This window comes from Desmodus rotundus, chromosome 7, assembly GCF_022682495.2.
Source record: "Desmodus rotundus isolate HL8 chromosome 7, HLdesRot8A.1, whole genome shotgun sequence".
Taxonomy (NCBI): Eukaryota; Metazoa; Chordata; class Mammalia; order Chiroptera; family Phyllostomidae; genus Desmodus; species Desmodus rotundus.
Window position 1 is genome coordinate 88,409,710 of NC_071393.1, and position 22,656 is coordinate 88,432,365.

General features: G+C 46.8%; 1 protein-coding gene across 1 annotated transcript in view; it reads right to left on the reverse strand.

The window, feature by feature from the left end:
• Positions 1–4,384: 4,384 nt before the first annotated feature.
• Positions 4,385–22,656, reverse strand: part of ALDH1A2 (aldehyde dehydrogenase 1 family member A2) — a 100,328-nt gene continuing 82,056 nt past the window's right edge. Inside the window, exons 8-13 of the mRNA XM_024567718.4 lie at positions 17,977–18,079; positions 15,889–16,073; positions 14,340–14,504; positions 13,563–13,720; positions 13,160–13,234; positions 4,385–6,169 (exon numbers count right to left, since the gene is read on the reverse strand). Coding sequence (XP_024423486.1) covers positions 6,097–6,169; positions 13,160–13,234; positions 13,563–13,720; positions 14,340–14,504; positions 15,889–16,073; positions 17,977–18,079 — 759 coding nt within the window. The 3' untranslated portion in view covers positions 4,385–6,096. The remainder of the gene's footprint in view (positions 6,170–13,159; positions 13,235–13,562; positions 13,721–14,339; positions 14,505–15,888; positions 16,074–17,976; positions 18,080–22,656) is intronic.

Sequence of the window (22,656 nt, forward strand, 5' to 3'; positions counted from 1 at the left end):
GCGACTCGGCTACCCCCAAGGAAGGCTTGAGGGTTCCTACTCTAGGTTTCTAAACAAGAGAAACGGAAAAGTTCCATAGTATCCTTCCATAAATTGGACATAGCTGCATGGAATCACAAAGACAGAGGTCTTGCCAGTGTCCTGAAATCACTGTTTGGCTCCAGATGGGGTAGAGGTTGGGGGGATTCTATTCTTGGCAGCTAGGACCGCTTAGGCTGGTGGGCTTTTTATCCTGTTCAGAATATAAAATATGAAACCAGCTGCCCATTGCTGCAGACAGACTGCAGATGCTGTTGCAGATGAAATGAGGCAACTCAAGCCTATTTGATAAATAACATCTATTTCATATGAAAGAGAAAAAGGACAGGGACCAGCTCTTGAGAAACAAACAACAAAAGCAGAGCCCGAAGACCTTGAAACCATTACGAGGCGCTCGTGCTTCCGCAGGAATGGGGCCCAGGCCACGCTGGTTTCAGGTTCCCCTTCACTACAGAGATAAATGGCCAACGGAAACCTTATCCGAGCAGTTGCACATCAAAGGCTAAATGGCAAGCTGAGCTTCCTTCTAACCTGGCCAATGACCAAGTGAGAATTAGACAATGTACATGCTTTGGAAGAGGGCTTCGGGCTGCTCCAAAGTGGGTTTCCCGTGCTCTCATTCCGTTCGTTCGGTCTCCACTGAGGAGCACTTGCTGCGTAAGACACTCAGGGTGGACGACAGCCCGGACAGGGCCTTCGGGTCTTGTAACCACCCCCAGAGTGTCTGGACAATGTGTTGAATAAACAGGACTAAACCTGGGGAAGCGTGGGAGCTGCATTCGTCTCTCTCACCCCTCGCTGACCTGAGGATTCTGGTGGGGTCCACTGCCCTGGGTACGCTGGACAGTCAGGGTCTTCCTGACGGCCTCAAACCCGGGGGAGAAACGGTGAATTCTCACGTCCTACAGACTGACCAGCAAAGCAACGGCATCATTCTGTTTTTACTTTTCGTGGTTGTCGAAAGCTGAGTGCGTGCAGCACGATGTCTCAGACCAGCTGAAGAAATCTGTCCACCACGACGTGGATTAATCCTCACACAACTTTGTGGGTAGGCAGGGCGAGAATGGCCATCGTGTCCTACAGAGGAAGTTAAGTGACTAACCCAGACACATGGCTCGTAAATGGCTGGTAAGGGACCCCAAGTGAGGGCTCCTGATCACTTTTCTGACCCCCTGATGCAGCGCGCTTGTCACTGGGCCACATTGCTAGTCAGCTCCTTCCGTGGGTGAAGTCATTTCTTCTGGATTACCAACTGAGAGGATGTGGGAAAGGTTCTGTACTATTCTTCCATGAACTGCGTGTCAGTGCCTGGCAAGGAGTTTCACAGTGAGACAGCAAAGCCAGCCCCCTGACTCTTGGCTGTGAGCGATCACATTAAGCTCCGAGCTTTACAAGGGTGGGAGCTGCGCCTGGCTCCCAGCACCTGTACCCCAGCACCTGTGCCAGCACCTGGCAGAGGGAACCTTTGCGGAGGGAGGGAAGGGGAGACGAAGTGAAGGCAGGAAGGAGGTTAGTTTCTTAGGATCACTGGTCTGCTCTTCCCTCATCAGAGAAGAAGAGTGATGGGACCTTGTGGAATGTGTGTTTCAGCCTCATTCTGGCTGCATTAGTTTCCAAAGTTTCTGTTCTTTTTTTTTTTAAACCCCACTTTTAATTCATACAATTTCATTGTTTGTATTGTTTCTGTTATATTTTAAGCAATCCTGTGACTGGTTTTAAATATTTCTGGGATATCAGTCAACCAAAAGAAAATATCCTAGAAAACCAATAAATGACTATATAAATACATATTACTGGCAATAAGTACTTCTGTTGATTGCAGCTGCACCCCTTCCCCAGCCAAGAAGGCAGCCCATACGGCACGAACATATTCTGTGTGGAGATTTTCCCCCCAGCAGTCTCTCTCTCTCTCCTCTTCACACCTTTCTGAGTTCTACTCACTCTTTGACACTTATTCCAAAGCCAGCTTCCTCCTTCCTGACCTCAGCCAGCTCATCCAGCTCTAGTTTCTTCAGCTGGAAAGGAATGTAATTAGTTTCTTCTAACATAACGTGGCGTGTATTAATTGTGAGTTCGTGTCCTTTCTTTCCATGGGGCTCTGAGCCGAGTACCGGGTACTGCGGAGGCATCTGCACTGTGGCTCTGGGGCGGCTGTAGCTGAGATGGTGCAGCCCTGTGGAAGGCCTCCGGGCTCACAGCTAAAGCACACTCACGGCAGTCGCTGGGGCACCTCCCTCAGCCAACAGACACCGGCAGCTTCTACTTCATAATTGAACAAACTCAGAATCTCCTAAAGTGAGGTCTTCTCAGATCCTCCTCCTTCTCTCCACCTCTTTGCTGCCTGCCCTCCTGAGCTCTCCCCTGGGTTTCTGTGGGGCACAACTGACGTGATTTCCTCCTATTTCTCTCACTATAGCCTCCGTTTCTTTCTCTCTGCTCCTTCTCCTTGGCCCTGGTTTTGGCTTTATTCTTGCATTGAGCCATCTCTTTCCTGCTCATGCCACAGCCCGGTCAACTGAGCCTGCTTCCGATCCCCTATCTCCGAATGCCTGCTGGAGATTTCTCTCTGGGTATCTCTTTACCACCCTCAAATTTACATGTCCAAAGCCTGAAGGTGACAATCTTTCCCCAAAACTTTGTTCCACATTTTGACCTCTGTGGCAGTGGCATTGCTCTCTCTTTACTCAGCTGAACTTGAATGCTCACTCATTTAGTTTCCATCCTTTCATACGCATTCATCAAGTTCCCACAATTTCTCCCTTGGTTTGTTTCCTTCTTCTCCATCCCCACAACCCAAGCAAGCATGACACCACACTCAATCAGTCTGTTACTCTTTCCAGCTGCTCTGCTCCACACCAGGGTGCCCCAGCCACTGCTTCATCGCTCTCCAGCTCAGGAATCACTGGGGTGCCGTTTTCTGACACGGACATGGGCCAGCGGCTGACCCCCACGGTCCCCACAAGCTGACCAACTGCCGGCTCGGCCCGTCTGCCTGCTCACAATCATATAAGGATGCCTCGGCCTCACCTCTGTAGCTTTGCGTTCACTCCTTTTTACCTGAAATGCCTTCTTCTTGCTCTCTGGCCTATTGAAATTACATTCCTTCCAGTTCAAAACCCACCTCTTCTACTAATTTCTCTTTGTCCTCTTTCTTGGGTGTTTCCTGTTTTACTACACAGACAAGGAGATTCTCTTTCTTTCTGTTCTTTAGTCCCTACATTATAATATTCTTTTCCTTTACTAGCTGAAGTGTCATGAAAAGAATGATACCATCACTATGAGCGCACTGAGGGTTTGGGAGAAATGGTACAATGGAGTCTCGGGGGTTAAATATGTAGTGCCAATGACAAATGACCAATGAGTGTCTGTTTCATTAATGATATTTGTGATGCTGCCTTCATGTTCCTTCATATCAGAATCATAAAGGGACAAAGTCTGAGGAGCTCTGTGCTTTGAGGAACAAAGTATCTCCACCTTACTCCAATTCCTGCCACAAATAAGCCCTACAGAAGCACCTATCCGGAGGACAGTAAATGAGTGGCACATGCTCATCTCCTCCTCTCTTTCTTCCTGAGCACGAGGGAGATCTGCAGGAAGCCCACCTCTCACACAGCGAGTTGGACCCAGCAGCCCGGGGACCCCGACCCCCGCACGCTCCCCGGAGGGACGCAATGCAGCAGTCGAAGCACTGAGTCCCCGTGCACAGAACACATCCCTCCAAGCCCAGTTTCCTCTGTGGCCAAGTCACCAGTTTTTGTTTTTCTCACCAGACAGGACCTGGGTGGAGATTCCAAGGGTTGGAAGAAGGGGATGTGCAGGTCTGAAGGGTGGACACCACTCCCCAAAAGCCCGACTCTGAGAACACTGTGAGAGCGAACAAGCTCTAGCTGGCCGCGCAGTCACCTGTAGCTCCCTTTGTACAGCTCAGTACTGCAGCCCAAACATCGCATCGGGCTGTCGGCTTCGACTGCATTTTGCTTCGGTAAATAAAAACGAAGCTACCGCTGAATGCCATCAGCAATGCGAGCTCCCATCGTATGGCTGCTGTTTGTGAGATCAGGGCCTCCCAAACTCCTCTACAGTTTAGCTTTCATGGACGTTATTTTGAGTGAAAATGGTCATTCCATGTGTTTCATTGATGGTTATAAAACTGTATGCACAGTTTTTAAATGGTGTCAGAAAATAAGGGTCTTGCCCGCCTTACTGCGCTCTGTAAAAACACCCTCCAGGGCTTGTGCTCGCTCACCAGAGAGGGCAGCACAGCTGCAAACCCAGCACTCAGGAAGGGCTCAGGTGTGCTTGGTATGACGCAAAGACTTAGAAACACAGCCGAACGGTCCCGAGGAGTACACAATATAAATGCTTTATTGCTAGCACAGAGGTTTCTTTTTAAGTAAATTAAAAGAAATAAATCTTCATTTTCACATTCTATCTTGCGGTTCGAAGGTAACTAGCTGGTTAATGGGTTTGCTCACGTGGACACACGCTATAAGGGGAGAGCATGACATTCACATGGGAAATTCAGGAACGTGGCCTCTCTCGAGGCATCGCACCACTGACCGCACTGTCATCTGTAAGGAACAGCGAGTGGAGACTCCTTCAAACCGTCGTGAATAGACAAAGGTTAGAGACAGACAACCGGTATGGTTAGAAGGCAGAAAACAGTTAAATACAGAAGGCTATATACGTGTTGCCCATCTTCCATACACTTTAGGTTAGGTTTGGCACTTTTAAATAAATGATCTTCATTTTGGTTAGAGACCAGATTGGATTCGGCAGCTGGATAGAGGGAGGAGGGAAAGGCAGCCGACACTGCTCGCATCACACTAGGGGTTCAATGGAAAGAAGAGGGGTGTGTGGCAGGGAGGAAAGGGAGCCAGCCTGCTTGTCACCTCCCCTCGGGAGGGCGGAGGCAAAACAGGTGTGCCGAGGAGCCACCGCATGTGGCAGAGCAGCCCTGGCATGTGTGGCAATTGTGGCACACTAGAACTATGCAAATGGAAATGAAAACCTTCGGGCTTGGCCAGATTTTCCAAAGTTACTGCCAGTGGAACTAGGGCATTTTAAGGTATGATAGGCCAAATGAAGCTGTAGATCCAACTGCGGAGATAATTCACTTAGTTACAAATTGTCAAACAGTATTGGAAACAAAATTACTTCTGCAAGGCACACAGCATTACCTTTTTCCAAATTCTCAAGCTTACTCAGATTGGTTTTTGGTTGATTTTAAAGGTAAGCTTTGGAGAAGATCTTATTAGTCTATAAAAACAACCCACTCCCTGACTTACTCTGGACCAACCAGGAAGGAATAAATGCCTGTGTGTGCGCACATGCACACACCTCCAAAACATGCAGCGAACTTGGAAGCTGTGAACTACGCATGATCTCTGTAGCTCCATCTTCCTGCTCTTTCACTCGTATTATTTATGGATGTAAGAAAACCAGACTGGGTCTGGAGTATCCCAAGTTCTTAAGTTACTTCCTAGTATATCTGCAGTGTACCAGCTTCTGGCATTTTCAGTCTGGCCTGGATCTAACTAAAACCATTTCATGTTTTGCTTTGAAGAAATGGATAACATGAAACGGTAATTTGGCTGCAAAACCTTGGAAAATTGTTCCCGGCCCAAACATCTGCCCCGAATGAGCTCAGCTAAGGTCTCCTTGGGAGAGCAGGGGATGAGAAGGGAAAGCCTGGACGGGGGAAATGAAGACAATGGAAAGGCTACCTCTCCTCAGAGAAAAGTTTTCTGTGACAAAAGGCATCAGATAATACAACTCTCTTATTCACCGCCTCTGCAGAAAGAGTACTGGATGTGCCTTACCCCTCACCTTCATCCCAATATTCTGTGTCAACAAGGTCATCCCTTACAGAGTGCCAAGAAACTGTGCCCACTGGTTGGCTTTAGCTATGCAGTGACTGGCCTGGCCTACGTGTCATCATCTGAATCTTTAAATAAAGACTGAGTAACAACTTTGGATTCCTGAGAGCTGGGCCCCACAGGGAAAGCAGAGAGGGAGGGTCGTGCAGGCAGGCCTTCACCTTCCTTCTTGGCCTTCTTAGGAATTCTTCTGGGGGATCTTTACTGTCACAGTCTTAACTTCGGAGTACTCTCGCAAACCGAATTCTCCCCTGAAAAGCAGAAACGGGCAGTGTCAGACACCAGAGGCCCGAGCGGTCCAACCTGAGCGATGGTACGAGTCCCGAGAAGGTGCAGGTCCTGTGGGCTCATGTAAGAATCCCTAATGGAAGCCCAGCCTTCATGTGAGGGGCTGGAAAAGCTGTTATCTTATGAGCAGTCACTGTTTCTTGAACAGAAAGGAAGATTCTTCTTCACAATGTTGCACAGAAAGGCCACAATCCCCACCTACTCAGAGAAACAGGCGTGGAGGTTTGCCTAGGCCGCGGTCACCCAGAGACCCTGGCCGTGCTCCTGAGTGACGCCGCAGTGAGCAGCCAACCCAGGCCTCGAACACTGGGCTGAGTCCTCACCCCAGACGCACTGGGTCCTCAGGGCCACGTGTGCTCTCCTCTTCACAAACCCTGTCCTGCCCCTGGACACCCGGGACGGGACGCGCTTGTGCTCTGCCGCTCTTCCGGAGAGCTGGTCCACTCAGAGAAAACCGTGAGACGCCCAGGCTACGGGCTCTCGCTTTGGGATTTGAAATTCCTTCTCATTGGTCCTTAGATTTAATAAACGAAAATGAGCACTGAAAGGCCTACCTCAGAAGAGCACAAATCACCTGAAATGACTTAAAAACAATCCTGAATAAACAACTGTCCACAGCCCTCGTGGTCATCAAAATAACTGATGAAAAAAGAATTGGCAAGTGCTCGTAATCTGCCCTCCCCACCCCCACCCCAGACTCTCCTCTGGCCACTTCCCTTCCTGGCTCACAGAGGCCTCTAGGATCTTGCTTATAGATCAAGGATTGTCATTCATTTGGTAAACAAACATAACTGAGCTATTGCTATGGGACGGCACTGTTCTGGGTTGGGCAAAGGAGACACTAAATAATTGGTCCCAGCCTCTGAGGAGGTGGCTGGGCTGAGACAGAGGGGCTGGGGAGCCGGCTCACCTGTCTAGGTGGCCACAGGCGACTGGGGCAGCCCTTCCCGGCCCTCTGGACATCTCAGGGCATTTTCCAACCACTGCACTGAGGATGTGGGATGCACTAAAGCCTTGTGGCTACGATGCTCTTTTTCTCCACTTTTCTTCTCTAGACCCACTCATTTTTACCTGTCTTTAATTGCTTTTTTTACTTTTCTCTACTTCACTGTAAAATTGTGTCCTATTTTTTCTTTAAAATACTTGAATTTATTTCCCGGTCTAGTCTTTGTAAAGTCACACCTTTGTGAAGCTTTTCCTGAAGCAGCTCCCCCTTCTCTGTGTTCGCAGAGCGCTGTGGACCCACCTCTACCACCGCCTGTCACGCCGGGGGCTGCCTGGCCATCCCGTGGACTTGTATCTCACTGCCCACACTTTCTGCCCTCCGCCACACCTCGGGCAAGGCCTGAGGAGTCAGGCTCACAGAGGGCACTTGATAACTTGCAAGGGAGGAAAGGGGAGAATCTTCTTCCCATCCCAGCTTCCTTAGTTCTGCCCTGTTGACATACCATCTCTGCTAGGAAAAACGTAGTAAAAAAGCACTTAGAGATGTTTTTGAATAAGAAAGGATTAAGAAAGGCGTCTTTAAAAAACAGTCCTGTATAAAGGATAGGGAGTTACTGGCACTGGGCTTTGTGGCACAGGCCTGTGTAAAGGATTCCTTCTGCTTTCTTCCAGGAACCCTCGCATCCCTGCACAAGGCTCCAGTCCTTTGCCAGCAGGTCCTCTGAGCACCAAGGGCACCTGAGTTGACATGCCCGCTGCTGCCAGGACATCAGAGGGTAGCCAAGGAGAGACTGGGACAAGCGTGCTGCTCTTTCATCTGCATTGGCCACTTTGTTTACAGGAATGAGAGGAATGAACTTGGGATTACCTCACTTGGTATTCGGTTTCCTCATTAGCTCTATTCAGGCTCCGAGTCTCTATTACTGGCTCAGCTCTGGCTCTCTCTGCACTTTTTCCTGCCCTTGGGCAATTCTGAACGTGTCTCTTCATCACGGATATCATCTGCCTCCTGTTTGAAGAGGAGTTACTCCCTTGTTTCCTGGCTTGTGCTCACACTTGGGGCAGTCCCTGAACCACCTTCCTCCTGCTCAGATCTCTGGCTAGGTTGTGACAAGTGTAAGGAGTCTACGGGGTCAGAAGTCTACAGAAAGCAGACAGGAGTCCACAAAAAGCAGGCAGGGTCACTTCTAAGTGTGACTGTTGGATCCTGCCATCTTTGGGTGCGCAAAGCAAGGGGAATCCTGCTGGGCTGGAGGTGCTCCCAGAGGGGTCCCAGGCAGCCATCTGCCACCACTGTCTGCACGTGGCCCGCTCTGGGTGAGACAGGAGTGGGCTCAAATGCGCCACAGAAAAAAACACTGCCCAAGGACCCAGGGCATCAGAGAAAGCCAGTGAGAGGTCCTAGAGCAATGAACACAGAGCAGAAAGAACACGGGAGCTGGGGGTCAGCAGACAGGAGTGGCACACCGGGCTGACTCCAACGACGTCACCCCCATCCTCTTGGTACCCCCTCACCTCCCAGGCAGTATTCCTGAACTTCAGCATACCTAAGTATCACCCATGAAGCTCGCTTCAGGTGTAGACTCCTGAACACCCCATCAAAGATTCGGTTTTGCTAGGTCCGGGAGGAACCCATGAGATTGTGACACAGGTGCTGTCGGCCCGGCCTTTGAGAAACACCACGGGGAGGTCTCTGAGGGCCTGAAGTTTGGGCTTCAGCTAGTTTGCCATCTCACTCCAGGGCTTTTCTCTCAAATCTACTTAAATTCTAGTTAATCCAATTAAATTCTATAGTACATCCAGTTCCACAAAAAGGAACTCCACTACCACCTAAAAGGCAGATATATTATTATTAAGGCGTCCCAATGTCTTTGTGTGGTCACCTTCATAGCTGGATACAGCACTTAGAAGCCTGCATTTGTGTTTCTCAGCCAGGCCAAGTTATACTCCCTAAATGACCCAAATCTGGCTTACCTACAAATAAGGTAAGGTGTTAGACTGTGGTGTCTCTCAGCCAGCCGTTTAAGGAAATCAGTCACACTCACTTAACAAACAAATGGGGATTTCTGCTTAGGGTGTGTGTTTCCCCGCCTTTTTCTTTGGCTCACAGCAGCATTTCTCAGAGCAGGGTCCCCAGACCACCTGCATCAGAAAGATTCCAGAGACGTTAAAAAATGCAGATCCTGGGCCCTAGCCCAGACCTGCTAAATCAGAATCTCTGAGAGTGGGTCCCCAGATAGGCACACTTAGCAACCCCTCCCCCAGACTGCAGGGGACTTTCTGGGCAACGCGTACTACGCACGAGCACATAGGCGTGCACACCCGTGAACTTGAGATGCCCTGATTTAGAGTATCCTAATAATGCTTCTCATCTTCAAAGCTTGTGTCCTTCGTTTTGAAATGCTGGGGTTGACAGCTTTCTTTCTATTCCCTTGATTGAGACACATATATTTTATAGTTTGGGCTCAGGGGAGCCTAAATGAGGAAGGAAAAGGAGGGGACAAGTGAAACAGATGGAATTAGCTGAACAGGTAGAACTGAGAGAAACGCAGCCCAGGTCTCTGACTCTGGGAGTTGGAAGCCAGCCCATCGGGCAACCTGTAGAGGGCAGCCATCTCCACAGCTGTCTGTTGGGGGGAACTCAGAGGCTCCCCAACCCTCTGTGGAGCTTGTTTCCAGAAGGTGCTATTTCCTGTCCCTGTTCCGCTTAAGAGGTGGGCGAGGAGATGTCAGGGACCAAAGCTACACGGAGTCTGTAGGCCATGAGAGAAACAATTCCTTCTACGTGCTGGGTTAAGGGGAGTTTCTAGGATTGTATTAAATGAGAAAGAGGAGTGGGGGCCACGACAAGGCAGGTTCTTTATATGAAGCGTTTTCTGCCACTCCAGGTTAGTTAAGGAAGAGAAAACACGTTTGGGGGCAAGTGAGGACAAAGAAGCATACAACTTAGACAAGATGAAGTGAGCCTCTGTTTCCTAATTATTTTTTAACTGCCCTGGGAAGGCCAAATCACTATAGCACCTACAAGACAAGCCAAGAGGCTGTTCTTCAATATCTTGGGCCACTGTTCTGGGTGGTTTTGACACAGCCAAACTGTCTCCTTGACCATCCTCCTAGACAAGGGCAATGTTTCTATAGGCACAGGCTGGACTTAGACGATGTCACAGCCAGAATCCTGGCAGGAGGCTTGACCGCGATGAAGGACCAGGGCAAGCCTGGGGCTAGGAGCCATCAACCAACACTTACCTATTACGAGTATATTTTATGCCCATGATTCATCCTGTTAGTGGTCTGTAACAGGGAAGTTGATGTGAGCAGCAGTCCCAGAACCAGTGCTTGCTCCGGCCCAGAGACCAGTGGAGCACAAACACAGTGGCAGGAAATGAAATGACAAGGTGAATGCAACGTGACAAGTGGAAGAAAAGTAAGGCCGTGTGCGAGTTAAGAAGAGATACCTGGAGTATAGGAAGACTTTACAAAAGCTGAGGAATACCGGTAACTGAGCAAATACGATCCAGACTGGTTCTGGCTGTAAAGCGAGTGAGAGGTGTTGAAGGGCAAAAGCAGGGGTTCAAGCGAGAGCAGCTCCTCCCTGGCATTACCAGAGACAGAACAGAAGTTGGTGACACAAGCTGGAATCTGGAAAAATTCTGCCATACTTCCAAAGTAGCATGTTTGTTAAGAGAAAGGAGGATCACCTACCTCACACTCATCTACAGTGCTTGACCAGTGATGATGATGCACTAACATTTCCTGAAGGCCTGCCAGACGCTCTGTGGGATGTTTGCACACTTAACTCTAACATTTAACCCTCACAACAGCCCTTTGGGGTAGGTACTATAATTACTCCCATTTTATAGATAAGGAAACTGAGGTTTAGTGAGGTTAAGTAATTTGCCCAAAGCTGCACAGGTACTAAGGTTACAATCAGGATGCACATCTGAGCAGTGTGATTCTAGAAATTCTTCTCTTTGCCCCAAAGCTACTCTCACTGTATGGTTTAATGGCTAGAGGCTAGAAATGACCAGCTAAAGTACCCAAAGTATGTAAACCCTCTGTGTTAGTCTTATGGGTTCACTGCATGGGTTTCCCTCCGAAACTACACTTATTTCTCCCACAATGCCTTTGCTCACTCCTCCCACACTGCCATCTTGCTCTGCCCACCAACCCTGAAAAACCATTTCCCTCTCTCCAGCTACCTAAATGTTCCTGTCTTTTAAAGGCCAATTCTAATCCCTACATGAGATCGTATCTCAAGGCTTCCTGGACTTCTCCAGCTCACAGTGACCTCTCCCATTCTCGAACTTCTCTATCACTTAGTGGTCTTTCTTGGGATTTTCGTGATTCTTTCAATGTTGTATATTTTACTTACCCAACAACATGTGAAGTATCTAAACAAGCTGACATTCCCCCACAGACCAAGCATCATGCTTTCCACACAGCATATGCTCAAGACTTCTTAGCAGATTGATTGTAAACTAAGCATTTGCTCTAAAAAAAAATGCATTCAGTAATGGCAGAAGAAAAGGGCATGAAATATGTTTCCTTTTGTGAGTCACAGGATTTAGAAAACATAGATCCAGCTCCTTTCAAAATAAAGAAAAAAAAGATTTTTAGGGATTGGGCAGGTGGGTGTCAGCTCAGGAAGACCCCGGCTATCATTAATCTTTTGAGTGCCACTCAAAAAATCCATTTATACATGAAGCCTGAAAATAAAGTCCCTCTTGAGTTTGGATTTCCTCTGCCACAGTCCCATTTTTCAGGCCCTTAACATCGCAGGACCCTTCCCGATCCTGTCCCTGTAGCATCCTTATGCGTGGCCCCCATGCTTCCTTGGTTGGGCATTATGGGAACCAAGTGCATTTGGAGCCACTGAAACCTAGGTTAGAATCACAGATCTGCCACTTACAGGCTGCATGGCTTAGGCAAACTACGGAACCCTTTTAACCCTTAGGTCTTCCTCTGCACTATGTGTGATATAAAGGTAAGTATTTATCCTCTAGTATCATTGCGAAAATCAAATCAGACAATGTAAGGAGAGAAGTTAGCATAAAGCAAAACACACATCAGGCATTTAATTAATGGTATCATTATCGTTATTGCAAATTCCTTCTAGTGGGTCTTCCTCCTATAATCTCTGCCAAAACATCCTCTAGATGCCAGAAATCTTGGCCGTAAAACCTCTGGGGTCTCCTCAGCTCCCACAGAATGCCCCTTAAAGCCTTTTGATATTGGGTTTAAACCCCTCATTCATCCTATGACCTAATGCTGCATTCTCAGATTCAAAGAACCTGTAAGTGCTAAGCAAGTGACCTAGGTGAGTGAATCACGTATGTGTAAATGAATGACAACCAACACTGAGGTCCCAAAACCAACAGGAAGGGTGGGGAAAAGACGAACTGCAGAGCTCACACAGCAGCAGGTCTGCTATAGGGGGATGAAAATAGCAAGGGATCTGGGTTTTATTCAGAGCCTCCTCATTTTTGAATGTCAAGTAAAGATTTTTAAATGTGAGTCAGAACATAACATTTCTGCAGGCCGGCTTTGTCCCTGGGCTGGCAGTTGGTGACCTGTGTGTTAAGCACACCAAACTCTCTTTTGTTCCTGCCTATTCTACACTTGTTCCTTCACGCCTTTGTTCTTGCTATTCTCTCTGCCTGGAGTGCCTGCTGCTAAAAACCTGGTATGTTATTTTCTCTGTGAAGTCTTCTCTGACCCCATCAGGCAAAATTAATTGGTTTTGCCTCTTTACTTACAAGATGTTTGACATACTTCTCTAGCAGCCCTTATTATATGGAATTATTGGTACATTAATTGTTCTCCACTGCCACCTAAGTAAGAAAATTATGTTTGTTGTTCATCTTTGTATCGTGCGGCACAGTGCTTAGCTTACAATGGTGTATGTTCAACCAAATGTTTGTTGAATGAATGAATGAGTAAGAGAATGAAAGTACTCCTTTGTGCTACTACTCACAATCCGTGTTTCACCAGCAACTTTGGACACTTACATTTCTCTTCCATTTCCAGACATCTTGAATCCCCCAAAGGGGCTCTGGGCATTTAAGGCATTATAACAGTTGATCCTGAAAGATGAAAACAGTACTACTGTTAGTGTGAATTCTGCTTGCACAGAAATAATCCCACAGGCATGAAATCCCAAAGGTATTTTAAGTTGTAGTTTTATTTCTTTTCTTTCCAGATGAAAAGTTTATAATTTAAGATTTCCTTTGATTTCCTCAACTGGCTAGTAAAGACTGCATCGCCCCTCGGGGTGGAGTCTGGTTGCTTTCGGTCCTCCCTGGCCTCCCAGAGGAAATGTGTGTATTTCCCCCAGGCTCTGGAGAATTATGAGGCCCATACACCACCACTGGAATGTGTCATGACCAGAACAATGGCACAGACTGATCTTACCAAACAGTCCCAGCCTGCATCGCAGACGACACTGTGAGGGCCTTGTTGATGTCATTGGTGAAGACAGCGGCCACGAGTCCAAAGTCGGAGTTATTGGCTCTTTCGATAACTTCATCCATAGTCTTAAACCTCAGAATTTCCTGAACGGGGCCGAAGATCTGTAACAAAGTAGTTTGATCCAACATGGTCACTTTGCCATTCCTTCACCTGCTTTCCACATTTCAAAGCACGTGTTCTCTGCCTTTCTTATGTAAATAATGTTTAAGTTTAGGAGCACAGAACTGTCAAATATCCCAAATTTTCCCAGAATAGGATTACATGGGAGCCTATCCTTTGAGTTTGTTTAATACCCCCACAGCCCAACCTCCCAAGCATCCATTCATTCCACTGGGTGCGCTGCACTGCGAGTCCAGGAGCCCCGGGCAGGACAGGAAGGACGGACGACTCCTGCTGCAGGCTCATGGGCACCGCCCCCTCCTGCACGAACGTGCAGATGCCAGCACGATTTTTCTGTCCCCGCTAACAGCCCGGTGACCCACCCACTGCCTATTCTGATGGTTCTGTTGGCTAATAACAATTGCAATCAGACAGCACATCGCCTAGCTTTCCTTCCTTTTTAACTTTTTTCTTGAAACAAAGTTTTTCATAGCCATGTTTATAGCTATAGTACAATGTACACAAAATAGAAATCACTTTAACTGTGATATCATTTACTAGAAATGCCCCGAAAACCATCCCAAGAAAATGTGGCTTTTGTTAGAATCCTGTGTGTGATACCTCCTCCTTGGCAATGCGCATGTCATCAGTGACGTCGGAGAACACCGTGGGTTCGATGAAAAACCCTTTCCGCCCCAGCCCTTTGCCGCCGCATTCCAGCTTGGCGCCCTCAGCCACGCCGCTCTGGATGAGTTCCAGGATCTTGTTGTACTGTTTCTTATCAATCTATAGAAAAAATTGTCTAATGACTCCAAGTAAAACCTTCTATGAAAAAGGAAATAAGCATGTTCTCAAGAATCATTGACTTTTTTCAACGCTTCATCATACCTAGGCAAATCATATGAAATACTTAAATATTTTTGATCCATGAAAAATGGCAATTCCGTATGTTTCAAACTAATATATCAAGAATTCCAATAAATGAACAGTTCTCTAAGTGAAAAATACCAGTTTAAGATTTAAGCATTTCTAAATGATGGACACTGGTGACCTGATTATTCTCTGTGTGGGGGAAACCTGACCTCTACAGCCAAATGAAGGGTTTCCAAGTTGAACTGGCGCTAACAGGATGAAAGCAGTGGCTGAGCGAACACTCACCGCTTTACCTGGCGCCACACGTCAGATCCCGCTGCGGCAGGTTTTTAATGGAACTATTACATCTTTAGAGGAGAGGGTGGAGTTTAAAGAGTGAGGGCTAGCTTTCTACTCCATAAAATAAGGTCGGTCTTCTTTCCAAAAGTTATAGGTTTATCACTCAATTATTATGGTAAATAATATAAAAACTTACATTCGCCTGACTTTGAAATGCTCAGCAAGAATGCCAATCTTCTCTCATATGGCCCCCAAACTTAGGGAGAGTTGTTTCTTATTAGAAAAACCCAGGCTCTAGGGATCCAGATGAGATCTGGTTCACTTATTCCTTTAAACATTCTCAGAGTCTCAGATTCTCTCTACAGTTTAAAACCAGAACGCCTTCTGGAAATATGCCGATGACTGTGGAGAACCTGCAGCACCGAAGAGCGCAGGCTGAGGGCACTTTCGTGGCCTCCCCACCCCACCACAGTGCACGGAGCACTGAGCAGGGGACAACCATACAGCACAGGGAAGGAACACAGCCCTTCCTGGCCTACACGTTCGCAGTCTCCAAATGGTCTCCCAGGCGGCCGGGGCTGGTGGAGGGAATCCTCTGCAGCTGGAAAAAGGATGCCTGGCTTCTGCGGGTGAGACGTCCCACCTCCCTGACCGTGGTGTCCGCAGGGATGTTTGAGGCCCAGTGGTTGCCGTTGCGCCTGGCCGCTAATGTCAAGATCCACCCTGTCATGACTAGGTCTTTGTTTTGAGCAGAGAGACTCCAACTTACCCCCAAATTCAGAGTATCCTAAGGTAACCCTAATCCTTTAGTTTTTCAGAAATAAAATTTAGAAATGGAAAAAGAATCGTAAGATGTAAGCAATGCCTCACTGGCTACGCTTCTAGCCCTGAAGACGAGGTAGAGAAGCAAGGCAGTGGGAAAAAGAACGATGGTGCTTTGCTGGGTCCCACTTGAGTGTCTACTTTCTGTGCTCACCAAGGATTGAGTAAAGAGAGGAAATGTCTGTGATTTCTCTACCTGAGGTCCCTGCTCAGTGGTGGGGTCAAAGGGACTCCCCACTATGCGTCTCTTGGCCCGCTCCACACTTCTTCTCACAAACTCCTCGTAGATGGACTCCTCCACAAAGATGCGAGACCCCGCAGTGCAGCACTGGCCTTGGTTGAAGAACACGCCCTGGTGAGCCTGCTCCACAGCATAGTCCACTACAAGAGGAAACAGTCATGTTCTCACACCGCTTCACCTGTGCAGGGGCCTGGCTACAGAGCCACCTCTCTGCCCTCTCCAAAGCCCCTGGTACGATGTCGTGCTTGCTGCAGAGCACACAAGTAACAGGGCTGAGGACGCGACTTAGTTCTGGTTCTAACGAGACCCTGACACTACTTGCCATGTTAGCTTGGACATCTTCACTCCCTTGAGTCCCTTTCTTCTTCTGTAAGCAAAGGATTGGAGCACGTCATCTGTAACAGTAGTGTCAGTCCCCAACATTCAGAGAGGCTGGGCAGATAACGTAATGCTGTGACTCTGCCAGGCAGTAAAACAGCGTGGTGGAGGCTCAGAAGGAAAACCACTACACTTGGCTGCTGCTGTGCATATATATAAGCCCATGGTTGCCAGATTTCCGATTGAGAGACAGAAATCAATATTTTAATGTATAGTTTTTTTAAGCACTGTGTAATGTTTTGACATAAATGTAGTTATACCCAGCGTTTGGCCTATGACTGCCAATGTGCAACCCTAATCTGTAAGGCTTTGTGACTGTTATTTCCTTCCTTCCTTCCTTTTTTTTATTGATTCAGAGAAAGGGGAAGAGAGGGAGAAAGAGGGGATGACAGAAACATCTATGTGAGAGAGAAACATGGATCAGTTGCCTCTTGCATGCATCCCAACCAGGGTCTGAACCTGCCACCCAGGCATGTGTCCTGACCGGGAACTGAACTCCTGACCTTTCAGTCTGTGGGATGGTGCCTAACCAACTGAGCTACACCTGCCACGGTGGGGCTGTTATGTCTAATTAGTATCTTGGTGAATTGAACTGTAACAGCAATGCCTTTTGTTTGAAGCTATTAAGTTTTCTCCATATTCACATGGAATTGCATAATAGCACGTGATAAGTTGCATTGTCATCTCTTATACTTCAAGATAATATTAGTAAGTATGGTGTGTGCTAGTTGCTAAATGACTGACTGACTCAGTCCATCAACGTCATGTCAACGAGGCGCCTATTCCTCAGGAGGATTTAGTCATAAGAATTCTTATCCCCTTAACAACTAGTATAAAGCTGAAGCTGAACTCTGCAAATTCCAAGCTGGGGCTGAAAACCAGGAAATCTGCTTTCTGTTCTCTCCAGTGGTGAAATCAGGGAAGCAGCTCTGCCTGGCAGGATGTGAAGAAGAAAAAGGATGACTGAAAGAGATGTGGGAATTTCATTCCCTGGAAAGTTTTTCAAAACAGAGAGACCACACCTGTGCAGAGTGAACTAGACAGTATCCTGCCTGGAGACATGGGGTTTCCTAGGTTACTGTCTCCAGCCTCCCTGAAGTCCTACTGCCAAGGCGTAATCACCTCCAATTTAGGTCCGTGCATACAGAGCTGACCATAGTGTGTGGTCAGCCTGAGTGAAAGCCATGGGAACAGCAGAAAGGAGTTGGAATGACTAAACAGAGAAGGGGGTGTGGGTTTGGGAAAATGTTGGCAGGGCCAGTGAAGCAGAATTTTTTTAATGATCCACCAGGCACATTTGAGAAGTTTCAGATTTCTTGAATCTAGGCAGGGAGGTTATTCTTCAGGTGTTCAGATGCTTAAAGCATGGGTCTTTCCACTTTAGAGCACTCACCAAGCCTGCACTCCTTCTACCATATTCTACAACATCACACAGTTAAAACCGCTTATTAGTGCCTAGAAAACCAACCCTATTCAGTTCCCAACTGATATGTTCTTTCCCAGTATTAAACTATCTTCCCCTTAGAAGGAAGGGTCCATATTCTTCTTCTTGAATGCTCCTTAGTTTCAAAGATCTTTGTCTCAGTGTCCCGTCAAAAGTGGAGAGATGAGAGCGCGCCCAAGGACAGTGTGCTGGAACATGTGCGAGACCTGTGGTTGACTTACAATCGGCATCTGCAAAAATAATATTGGGACTTTTCCCTCCAAGTTCCAGAGTTACTCGCTTCAAATTGCTTCTTCCAGCTGCTTCTTGGATAAGCTTTCCAACCTGGAAGGAAATGGAGAGAGGTTTTGCACAATGTGCAGTTGAGATGGTCAATGGCCAGCGCTGTTCAGGGCAACAGCGGTATGCAGCAGGAATGGATCCTGCAAAGCAAACCCACCTACTGGGCGACACAGAAACAGCTCCTGTGGTCAACTTGTGTGGACAGGATGTAAGTCATTGCCTCAGCGACTAGGAGTGCTGCTAGCTCCTTCAGAGGCTGCCTCAGGTAAAAAGAGTTCTCTTGTCCAAGGACAGACCCTCCCCCCGGTGTCCCACATCCCCCCACTGACGGTGGCAGGGGTATCAAGGCCCTGCCCTCTCAGCCCACCACAAGACAACTCCGACACCCCGTATGCTCCGCCAGGCCACATGTGGTCGGCTGAGGCCATCAGGCCTGTATTGCAGCTCGATTTCCCGTGTCCATTCCCCTTCAGCAGGGAAACCTAGTGAATGATCCGCATGCATGCCAAAGGCATCTCAGGGACTTCGCCTGGAGAACCTGACCACTAACCGGGTGCTGCTCCACTGGAGGGCACAGGCCGTTTTATGGAAAATGCTGAGCCACTGTGGAGCCCAGATAGGCAGTTTGCGCTTGAGATGAAAAGTCTACTTGTGCCTGAATCCTACCAAAAGTTAAGTATTTTAAAAGTCTGGAGAAGAGAAATGCTGAATTTCTCCAGTCCCTGTTGAGATCCTCCGGTAGGACTAATAATTCCTCAGGCTGTATAGAGTCATGGTTAAGAGAAAAGGCTCTGGAGCTTGAATTTTTTTTTTTTTTTTTTTTTTTTTTTACTGATTTTATCACTTACTGTTTGACCTTGAGAAATTTATTTAGCTCTCTGAGCCTTGGTATTCCCTCCTCTGTAAATGAAGCTAAAAATAGTATCCACTTCAGTATTTAGTTGTTCTGAGGATTAACTGATTTAAGATATATGGCCCTTATAACAAGACCTGGCACACGGTAAGTGACTACACATTAACTACATGCAGGTGTGAGAGGCTGGAACCCCTCTTCCTCCACCTTCCGTGCGGAGAAAGGGAGGTGATGCTAAGGGGAGGTACCTAGACCTTCCATAGCAGGTCTCGTCTTGCATCTCCAAACTGTTTATGCACATCAACTGTTTCAGGAGACATTGGGGAAACTGTTTCTCTGACTTCCCTCCAGTCTCCAGTACTACTCATTAGCTGGATTAACTGCTTTGTGTTTTTATTATAACTCTACCCCACGGCCAGAAATTGTAGAAAATATACTCTCATTCTGAGGAAACCTAACCTTGAGGTAAAATTAGAGTCTCTCAGTTTGCAGAACAATGTTACTTACCAATGGGTTGAGAAACACTAACATCTGACCTTAAAGATGAATGGGTAGATGTCAACCCACCAGCCACATTGACCCCTCCCTCCTTTGCCAGCTCCTCTCTCTTCTACCACGAGGTAAACTCCCTACGCAGACGAGCTAACAGAGGCCCTGTTCTCAAACATGCTTTCTCTCCTTCAAGAAGAAAATAGGTGAACACAGAGGAAAGGAGAATCTGGCCCTGTTCTGCCAAGAGAATGTCAGCCAGGTGAGAATTATGACTGTAGCCTGAGACCCGTAGTGACAGAGGCAGCTGGGGCAACAGCACCATGGCGCGTCCCCAAGAAAGCTGTGTCTACGACCGTCTGTTCTGAGGAATCTTACTGTGTGTGTGGTGCTCTCTGCCCTGAGAAAACCATATTAATTGATGGGGGCTTCCAGCCAAGATGGAGGCATACGTAGGTACACTGTGCCTCCTTGCACAACCAAAAGAACAACAACAACAAATTTAAAAACAAAAAACAACCAGAACAGCCAGAAAATCAAACCGTATGGAAGTCCAACAACCAAGGAGTTAAAGAAGAAACACTCATTTGGTAGGAGGGGTGGAGATGGGCAGCTGGGGCAGAAAGGACTCCCAGCAAAGTGGCAGCTGGAGGACTGGGCAGGTGAGGTGATGTTTGGTAAACTGGGTGGCCCCACATTTGCATGCAGATAAACTGGGAGGAACGACTGTGGAGTGAGACAGACTGTGCAACTGAGGGTTCCAGCACAGGGACATATAGCCTCAAAACTGCACTGCAGTGGGAGAAACTCCCAGCTTCACAGGAGAGGTCTTTGGAGAGACCCACAAGGTCTTAGACTGTACACAAACCCACTCACCTGGGAATCAGCACCAGAAAGGCTCAGTTTGCTTGTGGGTAGCACAGGAAATGATTGAATGCAGGCAGAGAGCTGAGCAAGCAGCACTGTTCCCTCTCAGACCCCTCCCCCACATACAGTGCCACAGCCTAGTGATGTGGGTTGCCCCACCCTGGTAAATTCCTAAGGCTCCATCTGCCTCTTACTACATAACAGGTGCACCAAGACAAAAAAAAAAAAATGACTCAAATGAAAGAACAGAGCAAAGCTCCAGAAAAAAATATAACTAAGTGATGAAGAGATAGCCAACCTATCAAATGCACAGTTCAAAACACTGGTAATCAGGATGCTCACAGAATTCGTTGAGTATGGTCACAAAAGAGAGGAAGAAGTAAAGGATATGAAAAAAGAAATAAAGGAAAATAAAGGAAAAGAGAAATAAAGGAACCAACAGTGAAGGGAAGGAAACCAGGACTCAAATCAACAATTTGGAGCAGAAGGAAGAAATAAGCATTCAGCCAGAATAGTTTGAAGAAACAAGAATTCAAAAAAATGAGGAGAGGCTTAGGAACCTCCAGGACATCTTTCAACGTTCCAACATCCAAATCATAGGGGTGCCAGAAGGAGAAGAGGAAGAGCAAGAATTGAAAACTTATTTGAAGAAATAGTAAAGGAAAACGTCCCTAATCTGGCAAAGGAAATAGCCTTCTAGGAAGTCCAGGAAGCTCAGAGAGTCCCAAAGAAGTTGGGCCCAAGGAAACATACACCAAGGCACATCATAATTACATTACCCAAGATTAAACAGAAGGAGAGAATCTTAAAAGCAACAAGAGAAAAGGAGACAGTTACCTACAAAGAAGTTCCTATAAGACTATCAGCTGATTTCTCAAAAAAGACCTTACAGGCAGGAAGGGGCTGGAAAGAAGTATTCAGTCTTGAAAGGCAAGGACCTACATCCAAGATTACTGTATCCAGCAAAGCTTTCATTTAGAATGGGGGGGGGGGGCAGGTAAAGTGCTTCCCAGATAAGGTCATGTTAAAGGAGTTCATCATCACTAAGGCCTTATTATATGAAATGTTAAAGGGGCTTATCTAAGAAAAAGAAGGTGATCATAAATACAAACAGTAAAATAACAACTCACGACTATCAACAACCGAACCTAAAAAAAAAAAAAAAATGAACTAAGCAAACAACTAGAACAATAACAGAATCACAGAAATGGAGATCAAATGGAGGGTTATCAGCAAGGATGGGTAGGGGGAGAATGGGAGGGAAAGGTACAGGGAATAAGAAGCATAAATGGTAGGTACAAAATAGACAGCGGAGGTTAAGAATAGTATAGGAAATGTAGATGCCAAAGAACTTATATGTATGACCTATAGACATGAACTAAGGGGAGGGGGAATGCAGGCAGGGGGTTGGTAAAGGGAGGGGAATAAAGGGGGCAAAAATGGGACAACTGTAATAGCATAACCAATAAAATATATTTTTAAAAGACTGATGGGTACTCATTTTAAAGTCTAGCAAGATAAGTGCTTTCTCAAAGGTGATAATCCCTGGAAGTCCTGAACATTATTATTCACTGTATTAAAAAACTAGCATCTATTGAGTTGGTCTGTACCAGACATTTATACGCATTCACTCATTTAAGGCCCTCGAAAACCATAAAAAGTAGGAAAAGTAGGATTTTAAAGGTGAGCAAACTCAAGAGGTACAAGTCAATGGGTATTAGCAGGTTACCCAGCTGGTTCCGAGCAGAACCTGTCAGAAACTGTGCAGGCTGAATTGAGAGCACAAGTGTGAGCTCACTCCCTCTCCTTCCTGCCCTTCCTCCCAATATTTTTCCCTTGGCACCTTCCTTTCTCTACATACCGAACATCTGATGTGTATGTCATACCACCAACACCTCATCCTTGAACTCCAAATTAATTTCAAAGTGAGCAGAAATACACCACCTTCTGTAGACACAAATGATGATCACAAATCAGTTAAAAATGTATTCTGCCTTTAGATCGACATTTAAAAAATAAGCAGAAGTGAGAAGAAATCACGGATTTTATACATTGCTAAATGTGCAAACATTGAATAAATGTTTGGAGTTGGTAAAGACAGTGTCGGCCCTGCTGGCATTGTATTTCCTACTCCCCTGACCTTCCGCAAACCCTTGGTGGGTTGGTATGTATATCCACTAGGAACGTTGTCCAGTGAGTATTTTCATGGCTACAGTAATGATACAAAAATCTTGCTCAGTCTGTGGTCATCAGAAAAGAATACTTAAGAATAATTTTTCCCATGTCAGTGCTTTGCCAGCCTTTCCTTAGAAACCAAATTCATGCTAAACACTGCAAAGTAAATCTCAGATGAAGAACAATGAATGCCTTTCATCTTTGGAAGAAGGTCAAGTTGCACCCAGTCTCGAGA